The following is a 17,722-nucleotide window of genomic DNA, read 5'->3' as shown; positions in this document are numbered from 1 at the left end:
GCCATTTAGTACCCCCAAACCCCTTATCTGTAGTGTAGCTGACCCATCCCTCCCTGTCCATTTAAAAAAATTATTTCTGTAACGTGGGCCCTCCAACACCCTCGACTGCTGAGCCGCCCACACCAGAAGATGATTGTTACAGATGGTGACACACAAAGTGTCACCATCTGTAACGATCAGGAATCTGGCCTCATATGGAGGCGGAGCACCAATCGCGGTCTGGCTCCATATGCGGCAGATGCCTGGAGCTTCCTGAAGATCTCTTGCGCCTGCGGTTAAGGCCAGGTACGTTTATCCTCGCTCAGTCTCTACTGCGCATGACTGCATCGGACAAACATACTTGGCCTTTTATAATATAAGATATGAATTCCCATTGCATTAGTAATCTACAAGATAGTAGGGAATGAGGGCATCCAATCCTAGTTCTTTGAAGCATTATTTGATTAATAATATTAAACACATTTAAAGAATGGGTTAAATCTTGCAACAAATGAGAAGAAATTGCAGACTGAGAAGACATACCAGTTTGCCCAATTCAGTTTTCTTTTCTTCTGAGACTCTGTTTGCAAGTGAGAAAGCAGCCACTCGCCTGGGCTGTGTTATTGCAATGATACCTTGGCGCCCAATGCTGGATTCATAGAGATATTGTGGGATCTGAGTTGTCTTTCCAGATCCAGTTTCCCCTGAAAAATAAGACAATTTATTAGGGGAGAATAGAATTCTTCTTGGAGTAAACCTCTCATCATAAATACTGCAACTAACTTACTTTGCTGAAACAAGCTCTGCTGAAGTTTTAAGATTTGAGCTATTGTAATATTAAAAATAGTAAGCTGAGGTGGCAGTCAATTATGTAGTGATATAATAAGCCATTTTAAAATAAGCTTTCAGAGTACCCAACACTTGGATGTTTATGATCAAGCTACAATTATTTAGATTCTACCTGCAATACTACACATATGAACAGACAGTAATACTGATGCAGACATGGCTCACACTGTCACAGGGTCATTCTGTATATAATTGAGCAGTATGTATTTGTGCAATATGTAAACATTACACTGTAATCGGAACACAACACACAGCTCATGACTGGTACATTATAAACACATGTGATTCTGTTGCTACGGGTACATAACAATTACCGTACACGTTATGTGCACCCTAGCACCGCCCCGGACTCACCGATGATCACCGCAGAATCTAGCTGCCGGAGTTGACCTATGAGCTGGGCTCGGGCCTGGTATATAGGAAGATTCCGGCGCTGAAGTTCTACGGGCACTGGCGGCTGTTTTCTGGGCCCGGAATGCATCTCCCCTTTCGGCCTGTGATAAAAGATGGGGGAGCCCGGCTTGAATTTCTTGGCCGGTGGGTGATCAGAGTCCTGAGACATATTATCACAGGGAAGCACTAGCTTTCAAGCGGGGTGAAGGCACCGATGTGCCCGGGATCGGAGGCTGATGCCCGTAGGGATCATACCGACCACCACACGTGCTTCCGGCCTCCTCCTGCAATACTGGGCACGGCTGCCAGGTGGCCCCAGAATAGCGCAACACACTCACAGTCTTGGTAAAGCAGACCGTCACTGAGCCTGCGCGCAATGGTAATCTGTACTAGTAAACTCGTGTAGCTAGCATACAGTAACACAAGTTATTTTAATTCTGTTTAAGTTTTTCTGAATTTCTGGGGTTTATTTGGTCGTGGTCCAGTCCACTATTATTGACGCATCATTGGGACACCTAAAATATTATGTAAATACCTGTCTGTACTAAACAGAGTTGATCTCTTTGCAAAAAAAAGAACTAGTTTTCTTTTTCTTATACGATCTTTATACTTAAAGGGGCAATCTTGTTACAAATAAACTTTAATTATTCAGATAGGGCATGCAATTTTAAACAACTTTCCAAATTACTGTTATCATAAAATTTGCTTTGTATTGTTTTTTGAAAGCTAAACCTAGGTAGGCTCATATGCTAATTTTTAAACCCTTGAAGGCCGCCACTTATCTCAGTGAATTTTGACAGTTTTTCATAGCTAGACCATATAGATAACATTGTGCTCACTCCAATGGAGTTATTTATGAGCCAGCACTAATTGGTTAAAATGCAAGTCTGTTAATGAAAATAGTGTTATATTATTACACACACAGTGTACAAACAAAATACCACATATAAATAAAAAAAATGAGGTAAAATGGATTAAAGAGTCCTTTTATTCTGCACAATTTCTTCAATACTCAAAAACAAAAGCAACAGCAAAGGATCATAGTGCAACAATGTAGTAAGGTGGGCAATCTCCTATATATAAATACAGGTACTCACACTCTCCAGAGCTATGTCTAGCTCTAGGATTACAGCACTATATGAAATACTCTCAGGCATCCAGGTCTGCTTCTCTCAGCATTTATTTAAAACAATATTATTATTTTTTTTTTTAAAAAGAACATACAGCCACTTTATCTGGTTACTCAGTTCAGTAACGTGTATAGAACTCCTCCTACTTTGTGGTTGTTTAACCCCTTAATGACCACAGCACTTTTCCATTTTCTGTCCGTTTGGGACCAAGGCTATTTTTACATTGTTGCGGTGTTTGTGTTTAGCTGTAATTTTCCTCTTACTCATTTACTGTACCCACATATATTATATACCGTTTTTCTCGCCATTAAATGGACTTTCAAAATATACCATTATTTTCATCATATCTTATAATTTACTATAAAAAAAATTATAAAATATGAGGAAAAAATGGAAAAAAACACACTTTTTCTAACTTTGACCCCCAAAATCTGTTACACATCTACAACCACCAAACAAAAACCATGCTAAATAGTTTCTAAATTTTGTTCTGAGTTTAGAAATACCCAATGTTTACATGTTCTTTGCTTTTTTTGCAAGTTATAGGGCAATAAATACAAGTAGCACTTTGCTATTTCCAAACCACTTTTTTTCAAAATTAGCGCTAGTTACATTGGGACACTGATATCTTTTAGGAATACCTGAATATCCCTTGACATGTATATATTTTTTTTTAGAAGACATCCCAAAGTATTGATCTAGGCCCATTTTGGTATATTTCATGCCACCATTTCACCGCCAAATGCGATCAAATAAAAAAAATTGTTCACTTTTTCACAATTTTTTTCACAAACTTTAGGCTTCTCACTGAAATTATTTACAAACAACTTATGCAATTATAGCATAAATGATTGTAAATGCTTCTCTGGGATCCCCTTTGTTCATAAATAGCAGACATATATGGCTTTAGCTTTGCTTTTTATTAATTAGAAGGCTGCTAAATGCGACTGCGCACCACACGTGTATTATGCCCAGCAGTGAAGGGGTTAATTAGGGAGCATGTAGGGAGCTTCTAGGGTTAATTTTAGCTTCAGTGTAGTGTAGTAGACAACCCCAAGTATTGATCTAGGTCCATTTTGGTATATTTCATGCCACCATTTCACCGCCAAATGCAATCAAATTAAAAAAAACGCTAAATTTTTCACAATTTTAGGTTTCTTACTGAAATTATTTACAAACAGCTTGTGCAATTATGGCACAAATGGTTGTAAATGCTTCTCTGGGATCCCCTTTGTTCAGAAATAGCAGACTTATATGACTTTGGCGTTGCTTTTTGGTAATTAGAAGCAGGGCCGTCTTTAATATTGATTGGACCCTGGACAAAAATTTTCTTGGGGCCCCCCCCATGCAATTTCGCTCTCCACCCCAACATCCCAAAAAACAACTAAATCAATTTGTTTTTATTATTAGCCCAGTGGTGGATCATCCACTGCTGGGCTAATCATTTAAAAAAAAAATTGCAATATGTGAAACTGGACCTAAGCAGTACTAATAAGTAAATAAATATATAAATTCCTCCACTGTGGATTAATTTAATATTCTTTTGAATGTGATTCTGGTGTGAGCTTAGCTGGTTAAAGAGATTTAGGGCAGCCAACAGGAGCAAAGCAAGGTAAAGGAGGAAGCATGGAGGTGCAGACAAATATAAGTTTACTGACTGGAACAGCAGAACTACTATGGGAAGCTGTAAAATCTGAGACAGAGAGAAAATAAAAACTATAAAAATAAACCTTACATTAATGTGTGAAGTATCAGCATGACGCTATACATCAGCCACACCAGCACATGTCGCTTCTTTGCTAGGAACAAGTTCCCTCTCACCCTGAACTAGACAATGCTGCATGGGGAGGGGCGTGTGTGCACTCACTTATTCTTCCCACTGACACCTTTCTACAAAGCACTATTCCCCTAACAAACTTCAGTTAGTTGATCTTAGGGCCACAGCAGAAAGAGCAGGGCTAAGGGGACCAGTAGACTGGATGCTGTCTGTCCAAGGCTGCATGGATACAGTGTGAGATGAGTCACACAGCCTCAATTCTGAAGAGAGCAGTGTATGCAGCTGCACAGATGCTCAAATCATCATGTGCCTGCCGCTCCAGCTTTCTGCTGCATGCGCCTACAGTCAGCCCTACCCAGAAACAATCCTCACCACCAGAGCAGTTACCTGGTAACAGTGGTAACCCCAGTAGGACCTTTTCTGATGCAGTGGGAAATGGCTGGATGCCGAGTTAGGGCTTTGCATTCAGTGCTGCACAGTGCACATCTAAAACAGCACATGGCACTAGCTTGGCATGTCACATGACACCGTCACGGTCTGGCACAGTTTTTAAAAAAAAAATATAAGCAGAGTACTTTTGACTGTGACAGTATTAGGACTGAATGTGTGTGTTCCCCATGTCACATCAGCAGTCTGGTATAAACCATAAAAAAAAAAAATTTTTTTTTTTTTTAGGACTCTTGGGCCCCTCAACAGAGACTGGGCCCAGGGCAGCTGCCCCTTTTGCCCTGTGTTAAAGACGGTCCTGATTAGAAGGCAGCTAAGTGCTGCTGCGCATCACACGTGTATTATGGCTAGCAGTGAAGGTGTTAATTAGGTAGTTTGTAGGGAGCTTGCAGGGTTAATTTTAGCTTTAGTGTAGAGATCAGCCTCCCACCTGACACATCAGACCCCCTGATCCCTCCCAAACAGCTCCCTCCCCCACACCACAATTGTCCCCGCCATCTTAAGTACTGGCAGAAAATCTGCCAGTACTAAAAAAAAAGTTTTTTTGTTTTTTTTTAAATAAATTTTTAGCATATTTACATATGCTACTTTGTAGGATCCCCCCTTAGCCCCCAACCTCCCTGATCCCCCCCAAAACAGCTCTCTAACCCTCCCCCTCTGCCTTATTGGGGGCCATCTTGGGTACTGGCAGCTGTCTGCCAGTACCCAGTTTGCAAGAGAAATGGTTTTTTTTTTATTATGATGTTCTTTTTCTGTAGTGTAGCTTCCCCCCCCCCAGACCAATCCCACTAATAGTGGTGGCTCTCTCTGCACCGGATTGCTAAAAAAGGTTATTGCAGGATGCCTCGATATCGAGGCATCACTGCAATAACCGGAAAGCAACTGGAAGCGAGCAGGATCGCTTCCAGCTGCTTTCCAGACCAAGGACGTACGCCACACGTCCTCGGTTATTAACTGTATTTTTTTTGAGGACGTGTGGCGTACGTCCTTGGTCGTTAAGGGGTTAAAGGGACATTAAACCTACAAACTAATGTTATATAATTCTGCACATAGTGCAGATTTATATAACATTAGCTTAGCATCAAGTTTATAAAACAAAAGATTGCAGAGATATATTTCAAAATGCAATTTTACTGACCGCCGCTCCTGGCTCTACTGAGCGGGTCTATTTTTTCCTAAAAGCATCACAGGCATGCTGCCTAGTCACAGCCCGCCGGATTGCGCCATTAAACTGAATGTAGCTTGCTCCCGCTCTGATGCTAGACAGCGTGCCTGCGATGTGTTTATGCAAATTAAGACCCGCTCAGTAGAGTCAGGAGCGGCGGTCAGTAAAATGGCATTTTGAAAAATAATATCTCTGCAATCTTTTATTTTATAAACTTAGCACTAAGCTAATGTTATATAAATCTGCACTATGTGCAGAATTATAGAACATTAGTTTGTAGGTTAACTGTCCCTTTAACACAAAAGCTGGAAACCAGTTCTGGTAAGCAAAACAAAGTCTATCACGCATCCTATTTGTTAACCAGTAAACATGTGGGGACATAGCCACAAGGAAGGGACTTACCATTTAACAAATAGGACGCGTGATACACTGTTTTGCTTGTTTCCAGCTTTTGTCTTAAAGGATTACTTTCTGTTATAATTTTTAAGCTAAACAACTAACATATTAAAGTTAATAAACATTAATTAAAACCTACTGACCTATATTTTCTCCAAAACAAAGTTTCATAACGTTCTAAAAGTTATATCTTTTTTTTTTTTTTTTTTATTTATTATATTTTCATTTTACATAAGGTGTCATACAGTCTTTGTACATCATTTAAGTAGGACATTATATCCAAATCAACTGTTCCGATAATGATACATAACCAACTTAACTACTATTTCTTAACTAACTCAGTGTTCCATAAGTAATAAATATTGCTCATCAATGCTATATTACTCAGAATCATAAAAGACATTTATCTTATCTTATATCTCCTGCTATACTAACTTACCCATTGTCGGTGTACCTCTGCTGGATTACTCTCGGTCCCCGAGCCGGGAGGAGAGGGGGAAACAGGCCAGTCCTCCATCCAGTGATTTCTTTACTTGTGTGAATCTTACTATTGTGCTGCATATTGTGATGGTGGATGTATGCTTTCCCATAGGAATTTGGCATCTAAGAAAAATGGGAGCTTGCCCCTCTTTAAGAACCCATATTCCTCTAAACTTATGAGTTCAGTAGTTCTATCTAACCACATCTTTTTAGTTGGGGAAAGTGGTGTCTTCCAAGCTCTGGCAATTAAGGATCGGGCTCCATTCAGTCCTATTTGAATTATAAGGGATCTCAATTTGCATGTGATGTGAGTAGCGTCATTTAGTAATGCTATTCTAGCTGTTAGTCGGCGGCTGTTTTCTGGGCCCGGAATGCATCTCCCCTTTCGGCCTGTGATAAAAGATGGGGGAGCCCGGCTTGAATTTCTTGGCCGGTGGGTGATCAGAGTCCTGAGACATATTATCACAGGGAAGCACTAGCTTTCAAGCGGGGTGAAGGCACCGATGTGCCCGGGATCGGAGGCTGATGCCCGTAGGGATCATACCGACCACCACACGTGCTTCCGGCCTCCTCCTGCAATACTGGGCACGGCTGCCAGGTGGCCCCAGAATAGCGCAACACACTCACAGTCTTGGTAAAGCAGACCGTCACTGAGCCTGCGCGCAATGGTAATCTGTACTAGTAAACTCGTGTAGCTAGCATACAGTAACACAAGTTATTTTAATTCTGTTTAAGTTTTTCTGAATTTCTGGGGTTTATTTGGTCGTGGTCCAGTCCACTATTATTGACGCATCATTGGGACACCTAAAATATTATGTAAATACCTGTCTGTACTAAACAGAGTTGATCTCTTTGCAAAAAAAAGAACTAGTTTTCTTTTTCTTATACGATCTTTATACTTAAAGGGGCAATCTTGTTACAAATAAACTTTAATTATTCAGATAGGGCATGCAATTTTAAACAACTTTCCAAATTACTGTTATCATAAAATTTGCTTTGTATTGTTTGTTGAAAGCTAAACCTAGGTAGGCTCATATGCTAATTTTTAAACCCTTGAAGGCCGCCACTTATCTCAGTGAATTTTGACAGTTTTTCATAGCTAGACCATATAGATAACATTGTGCTCACTCCAATGGAGTTATTTATGAGCCAGCACTAATTGGTTAAAATGCAAGTCTGTTAATGAAAATAGTGTTATATTATTACACACACAGTGTACAAACAAAATACCACATATAAATAAAAAAAATGAGGTAAAATGGATTAAAGAGTCCTTTTATTCTGCACAATTTCTTCAATACTCAAAAACAAAAGCAACAGCAAAGGATCATAGTGCAACAATGTAGTAAGGTGGGCAATCTCCTATATATAAATACAGGTACTCACACTCTCCAGAGCTATGTCTAGCTCTAGGATTACAGCACTATATGAAATACTCTCAGGCATCCAGGTCTGCTTCTCTCAGCATTTATTTAAAACAATATTATTATTTTTTTTTTTAAAAAGAACATACAGCCACTTTATCTGGTTACTCAGTTCAGTAACGTGTATAGAACTCCTCCTACTTTGTGGTTGTTTAACCCCTTAATGACCACAGCACTTTTCCATTTTCTGTCCGTTTGGGACCAAGGCTATTTTTACATTGTTGCGGTGTTTGTGTTTAGCTGTAATTTTCCTCTTACTCATTTACTGTACCCACATATATTATATACCGTTTTTCTCGCCATTAAATGGACTTTCAAAATATACCATTATTTTCATCATATCTTATAATTTACTATAAAAAAATTTATAAAATATGAGGAAAAAATGGAAAAAAACACACTTTTTCTAACTTTGACCCCCAAAATCTGTTACACATCTACAACCACCAAACAAAAACCATGCTAAATAGTTTCTAAATTTTGTTCTGAGTTTAGAAATACCCAATGTTTACATGTTCTTTGCTTTTTTTGCAAGTTATAGGGCAATAAATACAAGTAGCACTTTGCTATTTCCAAACCACTTTTTTTCAAAATTAGCGCTAGTTACATTGGGACACTGATATCTTTTAGGAATACCTGAATATCCCTTGACATGTATATATTTTTTTTTAGAAGACATCCCAAAGTATTGATCTAGGCCCATTTTGGTATATTTCATGCCACCATTTCACCGCCAAATGCGATCAAATAAAAAAAATTGTTCACTTTTTCACAATTTTTTTCACAAACTTTAGGCTTCTCACTGAAATTATTTACAAACAACTTATGCAATTATAGCATAAATGATTGTAAATGCTTCTCTGGGATCCCCTTTGTTCATAAATAGCAGACATATATGGCTTTAGCTTTGCTTTTTATTAATTAGAAGGCTGCTAAATGCGACTGCGCACCACACGTGTATTATGCCCAGCAGTGAAGGGGTTAATTAGGGAGCATGTAGGGAGCTTCTAGGGTTAATTTTAGCTTCAGTGTAGTGTAGTAGACAACCCCAAGTATTGATCTAGGTCCATTTTGGTATATTTCATGCCACCATTTCACCGCCAAATGCAATCAAATTAAAAAAAACGCTAAATTTTTCACAATTTTAGGTTTCTTACTGAAATTATTTACAAACAGCTTGTGCAATTATGGCACAAATGGTTGTAAATGCTTCTCTGGGATCCCCTTTGTTCAGAAATAGCAGACTTATATGACTTTGGCGTTGCTTTTTGGTAATTAGAAGCAGGGCCGTCTTTAATATTGATTGGACCCTGGACAAAAATTTTCTTGGGGCCCCCCCCATGCAATTTCGCTCTCCACCCCAACATCCCAAAAAACAACTAAATCAATTTGTTTTTATTATTAGCCCAGTGGTGGATCATCCACTGCTGGGCTAATCATTTAAAAAAAAAATTGCAATATGTGAAACTGGACCTAAGCAGTACTAATAAGTAAATAAATATATAAATTCCTCCACTGTGGATTAATTTAATATTCTTTTGAATGTGATTCTGGTGTGAGCTTAGCTGGTTAAAGAGATTTAGGGCAGCCAACAGGAGCAAAGCAAGGTAAAGGAGGAAGCATGGAGGTGCAGACAAATATAAGTTTACTGACTGGAACAGCAGAACTACTATGGGAAGCTGTAAAATCTGAGACAGAGAGAAAATAAAAACTATAAAAATAAACCTTACATTAATGTGTGAAGTATCAGCATGACGCTATACATCAGCCACACCAGCACATGTCGCTTCTTTGCTAGGAACAAGTTCCCTCTCACCCTGAACTAGACAATGCTGCATGGGGAGGGGCGTGTGTGCACTCACTTATTCTTCCCACTGACACCTTTCTACAAAGCACTATTCCCCTAACAAACTTCAGTTAGTTGATCTTAGGGCCACAGCAGAAAGAGCAGGGCTAAGGGGACCAGTAGACTGGATGCTGTCTGTCCAAGGCTGCATGGATACAGTGTGAGATGAGTCACACAGCCTCAATTCTGAAGAGAGCAGTGTATGCAGCTGCACAGATGCTCAAATCATCATGTGCCTGCCGCTCCAGCTTTCTGCTGCATGCGCCTACAGTCAGCCCTACCCAGAAACAATCCTCACCACCAGAGCAGTTACCTGGTAACAGTGGTAACCCCAGTAGGACCTTTTCTGATGCAGTGGGAAATGGCTGGATGCCGAGTTAGGGCTTTGCATTCAGTGCTGCACAGTGCACATCTAAAACAGCACATGGCACTAGCTTGGCATGTCACATGACACCGTCACGGTCTGGCACAGTTTTTAAAAAAAAAATATAAGCAGAGTACTTTTGACTGTGACAGTATTAGGACTGAATGTGTGTGTTCCCCATGTCACATCAGCAGTCTGGTATAAACCATAAAAAAAAAAAATTTTTTTTTTTTTTTAGGACTCTTGGGCCCCTCAACAGAGACTGGGCCCAGGGCAGCTGCCCCTTTTGCCCTGTGTTAAAGACGGTCCTGATTAGAAGGCAGCTAAGTGCTGCTGCGCATCACACGTGTATTATGGCTAGCAGTGAAGGTGTTAATTAGGTAGTTTGTAGGGAGCTTGCAGGGTTAATTTTAGCTTTAGTGTAGAGATCAGCCTCCCACCTGACACATCAGACCCCCTGATCCCTCCCAAACAGCTCCCTCCCCCACACCACAATTGTCCCCGCCATCTTAAGTACTGGCAGAAAATCTGCCAGTACTAAAAAAAAAGTTTTTTTGTTTTTTTTTAAATAAATTTTTAGCATATTTACATATGCTACTTTGTAGGATCCCCCCTTAGCCCCCAACCTCCCTGATCCCCCCCAAAACAGCTCTCTAACCCTCCCCCTCTGCCTTATTGGGGGCCATCTTGGGTACTGGCAGCTGTCTGCCAGTACCCAGTTTGCAAGAGAAATGGTTTTTTTTTTTATTATGATGTTCTTTTTCTGTAGTGTAGCTTCCCCCCCCCAGACCAATCCCACTAATAGTGGTGGCTCTCTCTGCACCGGATTGCTAAAAAAGGTTATTGCAGGATGCCTCGATATCGAGGCATCACTGCAATAACCGGAAAGCAACTGGAAGCGAGCAGGATCGCTTCCAGCTGCTTTCCAGACCAAGGACGTACGCCACACGTCCTCGGTTATTAACTGTATTTTTTTTGAGGACGTGTGGCGTACGTCCTTGGTCGTTAAGGGGTTAAAGGGACATTAAACCTACAAACTAATGTTATATAATTCTGCACATAGTGCAGATTTATATAACATTAGCTTAGCATCAAGTTTATAAAACAAAAGATTGCAGAGATATATTTCAAAATGCAATTTTACTGACCGCCGCTCCTGGCTCTACTGAGCGGGTCTATTTTTTCCTAAAAGCATCACAGGCATGCTGCCTAGTCACAGCCCGCCGGATTGCGCCATTAAACTGAATGTAGCTTGCTCCCGCTCTGATGCTAGACAGCGTGCCTGCGATGTGTTTATGCAAATTAAGACCCGCTCAGTAGAGTCAGGAGCGGCGGTCAGTAAAATGGCATTTTGAAAAATAATATCTCTGCAATCTTTTATTTTATAAACTTAGCACTAAGCTAATGTTATATAAATCTGCACTATGTGCAGAATTATAGAACATTAGTTTGTAGGTTAACTGTCCCTTTAACACAAAAGCTGGAAACCAGTTCTGGTAAGCAAAACAAAGTCTATCACGCATCCTATTTGTTAACCAGTAAACATGTGGGGACATAGCCACAAGGAAGGGACTTACCATTTAACAAATAGGACGCGTGATACACTGTTTTGCTTGTTTCCAGCTTTTGTCTTAAAGGATTACTTTCTGTTATAATTTTTAAGCTAAACAACTAACATATTAAAGTTAATAAACATTAATTAAAACCTACTGACCTATATTTTCTCCAAAACAAAGTTTCATAACGTTCTAAAAGTTATATCTTTTTTTTTTTTTTTTTTATTTATTATATTTTCATTTTACATAAGGTGTCATACAGTCTTTGTACATCATTTAAGTAGGACATTATATCCAAATCAACTGTTCCGATAATGATACATAACCAACTTAACTACTATTTCTTAACTAACTCAGTGTTCCATAAGTAATAAATATTGCTCATCAATGCTATATTACTCAGAATCATAAAAGACATTTATCTTATCTTATATCTCCTGCTATACTAACTTACCCATTGTCGGTGTACCTCTGCTGGATTACTCTCGGTCCCCGAGCCGGGAGGAGAGGGGGAAACAGGCCAGTCCTCCATCCAGTGATTTCTTTACTTGTGTGAATCTTACTATTGTGCTGCATATTGTGATGGTGGATGTATGCTTTCCCATAGGAATTTGGCATCTAAGAAAAATGGGAGCTTGCCCCTCTTTAAGAACCCATATTCCTCTAAACTTATGAGTTCAGTAGTTCTATCTAACCACATCTTTTTAGTTGGGGAAAGTGGTGTCTTCCAAGCTCTGGCAATTAAGGATCGGGCTCCATTCAGTCCTATTTGAATTATAAGGGATCTCAATTTGCATGTGATGTGAGTAGCGTCATTTAGTAATGCTATTCTAGCTGTTAGTCGGAGCCATTCTCCCACTAGTGTCTGAAAGTCTGTCTCCACCTCCCTCCACAGTCTTGCTATTATGGGACAATCCCACCACATGTGTAACAAACTTCCCTGTTCGCCACATCCTCTCCAGCACATACGTGAAGAGTCAGGGTATATGGTGCTCAGTCTAGTCGGGGTTAAATACCAGCGGGATAGAAGCTTGTAATTCATTTCAAGTATTTGTGGGGAAGAGGATGATTTTTTCGTTCTTTGAAATATGATGTGCCAGGCTTCCCTATCAATATCTATGTGGAGGTCGAGTTCCCATCTGGCCGTGAAACTTGGCAGTGTATTGTTTTGAGATTCTAGTAGAAGACAGCGAGACCGGGATAGAGAGCCCGGAATCGCTTCCTCCCTGTCACATAGTTTTTCAAAAGGGGTGAGTGGGCGAAGGAACTCCTGCCTATGGGGGGTTGTATGTAGGAAATGTTGAAGCTGTGCAAATTTGAGCCATTGTGCGTACCGTCCGTCTGCTATAGTCTTCAATCTGTGTCTGTCCATTAATTTCCCATTCTCCAAGAATCTGTTTAGTGGGATTGTATACCCCCATTCTCTGCAACCCCTAAATCCACTATCTAAGCCCCCTGTCATTTCTGTGTTAAGAGCTATTGGGAACAATGGGGATCTAACAGAAGATATATGAGGATACAGGGTTTTTACTCTCTCCCATTCTTTAAAGAAATGTTTGTGTAAGTCTAGGAGTCCGCATTGTTTTGGTCTGAGATCCGGGGGGACCCAACATAATGCCCTCACTAAAGGGACCTGTAGTATATGGGAGTCAATTGACACCCACGCTTTATGTGATGTTGATCCAGCCAGTCTAGTACCCTCTGGAGAGTTACCGCGTGATAGTACTCCTCTAGTTTGGGCAGTCCTACTCCGCCTGAGATTGTGGACCTATATAAAGTATGTCTATTAACCCTGGGTCTGATCTTGCCCCAGACATAGTTGTTTATCTGTCCTTGTACCCGTGTTAAGAACCAGGTGGGAAGGTGTATTGGGAGGGCTTGCAGTAAATATAGAATCTTGGGTAATGTTGTCATTTTAATGGAGTGTATCCTACCCCACCACGTAAGCGTTTTGGTTGCCCAAGTGTTAAGGTCTCTAGATATTGAGTTAAGTAAGGACTCGTAATTTTTCTTAAAGAGAGTGAGGGGATTAGGGGTGAGATGTATACTCAAATATTTGACTGACTCTAACTGTAAACGTAAGGGGCATATTCGTGAGAGTTTACGAAAGGCTGGTGGGCTGAGTGAAATGTTTAGTACCTCTGACTTGGTTTGATTTACTAAAAAATGTGAGTATGTGCCAAATCTTTTAATCTCACTAAGTATTACTGGTATAGTGCTACTAGGAGAAGTTACTGAAAAAAGGACATCGTCCGCATACATTGCGATTTTAAATTCATTAGGTCCTATTGTGATACCTTTTATTTCTCTGTTTTTGCGTATGTGGGCTGCAAATACTTCCATTGTTAATATAAACAGGATAGGCGAAAGAGGGCACCCTTGCCGTGTGCCGTTTCGAATGGGGAATGGATCTGAGAGCATGCTATTCACTCGTACTCTGGCGCTGGGGTATGTATAGAGACTACCAACTCTCTCAGTCAACTTGGGTCCGAAACCAAATATCTCTAGTGTTTTTTTGAGAAAAAGCCAATTTGTTCTATCGAACGCTTTTTCAGCATCCGTTGTCATTATCACCGCTGGTATATCATGAGCTTTCGCATATGAAGATAGCAATAAAGCCCGTATTGTATTGTCTCGTGCTTCACGACGAGGCGTGAAGCCTACCTGGTCGGTATGTATTATGTCGTTCAACACCGTGTTTATGCGGTTTGCTATAATTTTACTAAATATCTTTATGTCCGAGTTGAGTAGAGAAATGGGCCTGTAACTACCTGGTAATTCCTGTGGCTTATCTGGTTTTAATATAACCGCTATGTGTGCCAATAGCATATCTGGCGAGAATTTTAAGTCACCGTCTATTGCCTGGAACATTGTCAAGAGGTGGGGGGCTAGGAGAAGCTTAAAAGTTTTATAATACGAATTGGTGAACCCATCAGGGCCTGGGCTTTTCCCCCCTGGGAGATGGGAGATAACAGTCAGGACCTCTTTTAGAGTTATTGGCATATCTAAGTCTCTTTTTTGTGTTTCTGTCAAGGGGTTAAGGCCAGCAGCCTGAATATATTCTTCCATTCCCTCCATGTGTTTCTGGGTGTCTAATTGTTCTAAGTTGTATAGTCTAGCGTAAAATTTTTTGAAGCATTCTGCTATGTCTCTACTGTCATGGGTCTCTGTCCCGTCCTGTTTTTGTATTTTGTATACATGCGTTTGGCCAGTCTTAGTCCTCAAAGCTTTTGCTAGCATTGAGCCTGTTCTATTTCCCTCAAAGAAGAATGTTTTCCTTAGTTTTAGTGCCAGCCTCTGAGCTTCCTTCGTGAGTATATTGTTGAGATCCTTCCTAGTGTTAGTTATTAGTGATAGGAGGTTTGAATCTGTTGGTCGTTGTTTATGTTCTATTTCTAAATCCTGTAACTTAGAGACTAGTGAGTTTTTTGCCAAATTATGTACTTTTTTAATGTAAGCTCTATGTTTAATGCATTCCCCCCGAATTACCGCCTTGTGTGCTTCCCAGATGTTAAGTGGTGATACCTCTGTATTAGTGTTAAACTGGAAATACTCAGTGATAGATGTAGTTAGGGATTGGCACGTTGGGGGGTGGCGTAAAAGGTATTCGTCTAATCTCCAGATATAAGGACTAACCGGAGCTTCAGGCCAATTTAGATAGATAGAGACTGCTGAGTGATCAGCCCACGTGGTTGGTTGGATGTCGGAGTCATCAACGAGGGATAGATTTGACTGGTCTATAAAGAGGTAGTCTAGCCGTGAATAGGAAGCCCAGGGGTGGGAGTAAAATGTATAGTTCCGTTGTTGGGGGTGTTGTATCCTCCAAATGTCTATTAATCCTAATTGTCGAAAGCTATGATATACTGAGTCTGGGGGTCTATGAGCTGTATTTGTGTTGTGGGATGTCGTGTCTAGCAGAGGGTCCATAGTCACATTGAGATCTCCCCCTAGAATCAATAGGCCTTTCTTATTTTCTAGGACTAATGAGAGCAGTCTCTTAAAAAAGGGTGTCCTATTAGCGTTTGGTGCATATACGTTGACTAACGTCACGGGTCTGTTATGTATTAAACCAGTCACTATGAGTATTCTACCTTCCTTATCCCCCACTTTACTTATCAGCTGGAAGGGTGTATTGCGGTTTATCAAGATACCCACCCCGTTTTTTTTCTTCTCATTGGAATTAAAGTACCCCGTGGGAAACTTTCGGGAATGGAATTTGGGTTCTGAGCTTTTTGCAAAATGGGTTTCCTGTATAAATATGACCGAGCTATCTTGCCTCGCAAACCAGTTTAGCGCTATAGATCTTTTTGAGGGGGAATTTAGTCCTTTAGTGTTCTGTGATAATATGCAGATTTTTCTATGCATTGTGTCTCACTAAAAAATAAGTGTGTAGTCTTACCTTGCAGAATGTTACCGTCCCCTGGAGGTGTCTGGCTCTCCCCCCAGCCCAGAGGACCACGAGAAATCCTGGGTAGTTGCGAGAGATAACCTTTGTATCATAGCAATGTTTCTGTAATTGAATCAAAAGGAACACTTTAATACCTAATAACTTTTTAACAACAAACTTAACAATAATAATTTCTAACTTATCATAGAGTCTCATACTAGTACAAATGGGAGGAAACAGCAGTCTTAAAGCTGCTGCCGCTCCTGCCTTTTAAATAAAAATTGCATGTGAGTCCAATGCTTGAATGTTTATATCTGGGTTCTTGACTATTCACTTATGGTAGAAGTGGGGGAAAAAGGGAGGGAAAGGGAAACATTTATAAAACAGTTATGGATATTAAGTGGCCCAATTCTACTTCATGGGCCTCACAATTACAAAACCTGTAAATATTATTATTTAAATCTTCATGGTGGGACTGTGTCTTTAGAGTTTTTATGTGCATGCTTCAGCGTCGTCGATTTGTTTTTCCGCTGGACCGTTGTCCATTTCTGCCTCTGCGTTCTTGATGGTGGGTGTTGTGCTGGATCTTCTGTCTGCCTTTCATTACCCTCTTCAGGTATTTTTGGTTGTATAATATTTAGTTTCGTGCAGAAAGAGTCCAAATCTTCCAGATCTCTGTAAATGGCTTCTTTATTGTCCTTTAGTGCTCTCAGGGAGAAAGGGAATCCCCACCTGTATGGTATCCCTAGTTCTCTTAGATGTGTTGTTAAGAATCCCACTTCTCTGCGTTTTGATAGAGTAATAGGGCTTAAGTCTGCATATATTTGAAGGGCAGTGTCTAGATAGCAGACAGGTGACTTTTTTCTTGCTGCTGCTAAGATGTTCTCCTTGTCTTGAAAATAATGGCATTTTAAGATGACATCTCTAGGTGGTGCAGAGGGCTGTGGTTTCGGCCTCAACGCCCTATGGGCTCTGTCTAGTAGTATGTCTTTGTCTGGGTCTGTGTCAAGCAGGAAGCGAAATAAGTTCTGCAGGTATTGTGGTAGCGCAGTGGGCAGGGTGGTTTCCGGGATTCCCCTGATTCTTAAATTCTGTCTGCGGCCCCTGTTGTCCAGATCTTCAATCTGGCTCTGCAGATGTGTAATCTCTGTGGCCTGGTGTTGAAGCTGCATTGTTGTGAGATTTGTGCTTTCCGACACTTCTTCAGCGTATTCTTCAAGCTGTACTACTCTATTCCCCAACTCAGTGATGTCCTTTTTCACTTCCGCCAGACCATCTCGTATTATTTGGCTGACTTGTTGCATAAAGGTTGTAAAATCCTCTTTGGAGGGTAGTGCACTCAGGTATGCTCTAGTAAGGGGAGATTCATCTTCAGGAGAGATGTCATCTGCACTACCCTCCTCTGTCTCAGAGATGGGAGAGGCCGGTGAAGCTGCACTAGGTGTAACTACCGTCTTAAAGAAAGAGTTCATCTTAGAGCCCGCAGAGCTTGCTGGTTTTTGAGGCTTATCCATTTTTTGTTGTCTTCT

At 40.6% G+C, this 17,722-nt stretch overlaps 1 protein-coding gene across 1 annotated transcript in view; it reads right to left on the bottom strand.

The window, feature by feature from the left end:
• DHX33 (DEAH-box helicase 33) overlaps positions 1 to 1,529 on the bottom strand; it is a 97,622-nt gene extending 96,093 nt beyond the window's left edge. Inside the window, exons 1-2 of the mRNA XM_053707510.1 lie at positions 1,183 to 1,529; positions 523 to 683 (exon numbers count right to left, since the gene is read on the bottom strand). Coding sequence (XP_053563485.1) covers positions 523 to 683; positions 1,183 to 1,390 — 369 coding nt within the window. The 5' untranslated portion in view covers positions 1,391 to 1,529. The remainder of the gene's footprint in view (positions 1 to 522; positions 684 to 1,182) is intronic.
• Positions 1,530 to 17,722: the final 16,193 nt, after the last annotated feature.

This window comes from Bombina bombina, chromosome 3 (genome assembly GCF_027579735.1).
Source record: "Bombina bombina isolate aBomBom1 chromosome 3, aBomBom1.pri, whole genome shotgun sequence".
Classification (NCBI taxonomy): domain Eukaryota; kingdom Metazoa; phylum Chordata; class Amphibia; order Anura; family Bombinatoridae; genus Bombina; species Bombina bombina.
This window is presented reverse-complemented; position numbering and strand designations above follow the sequence as displayed.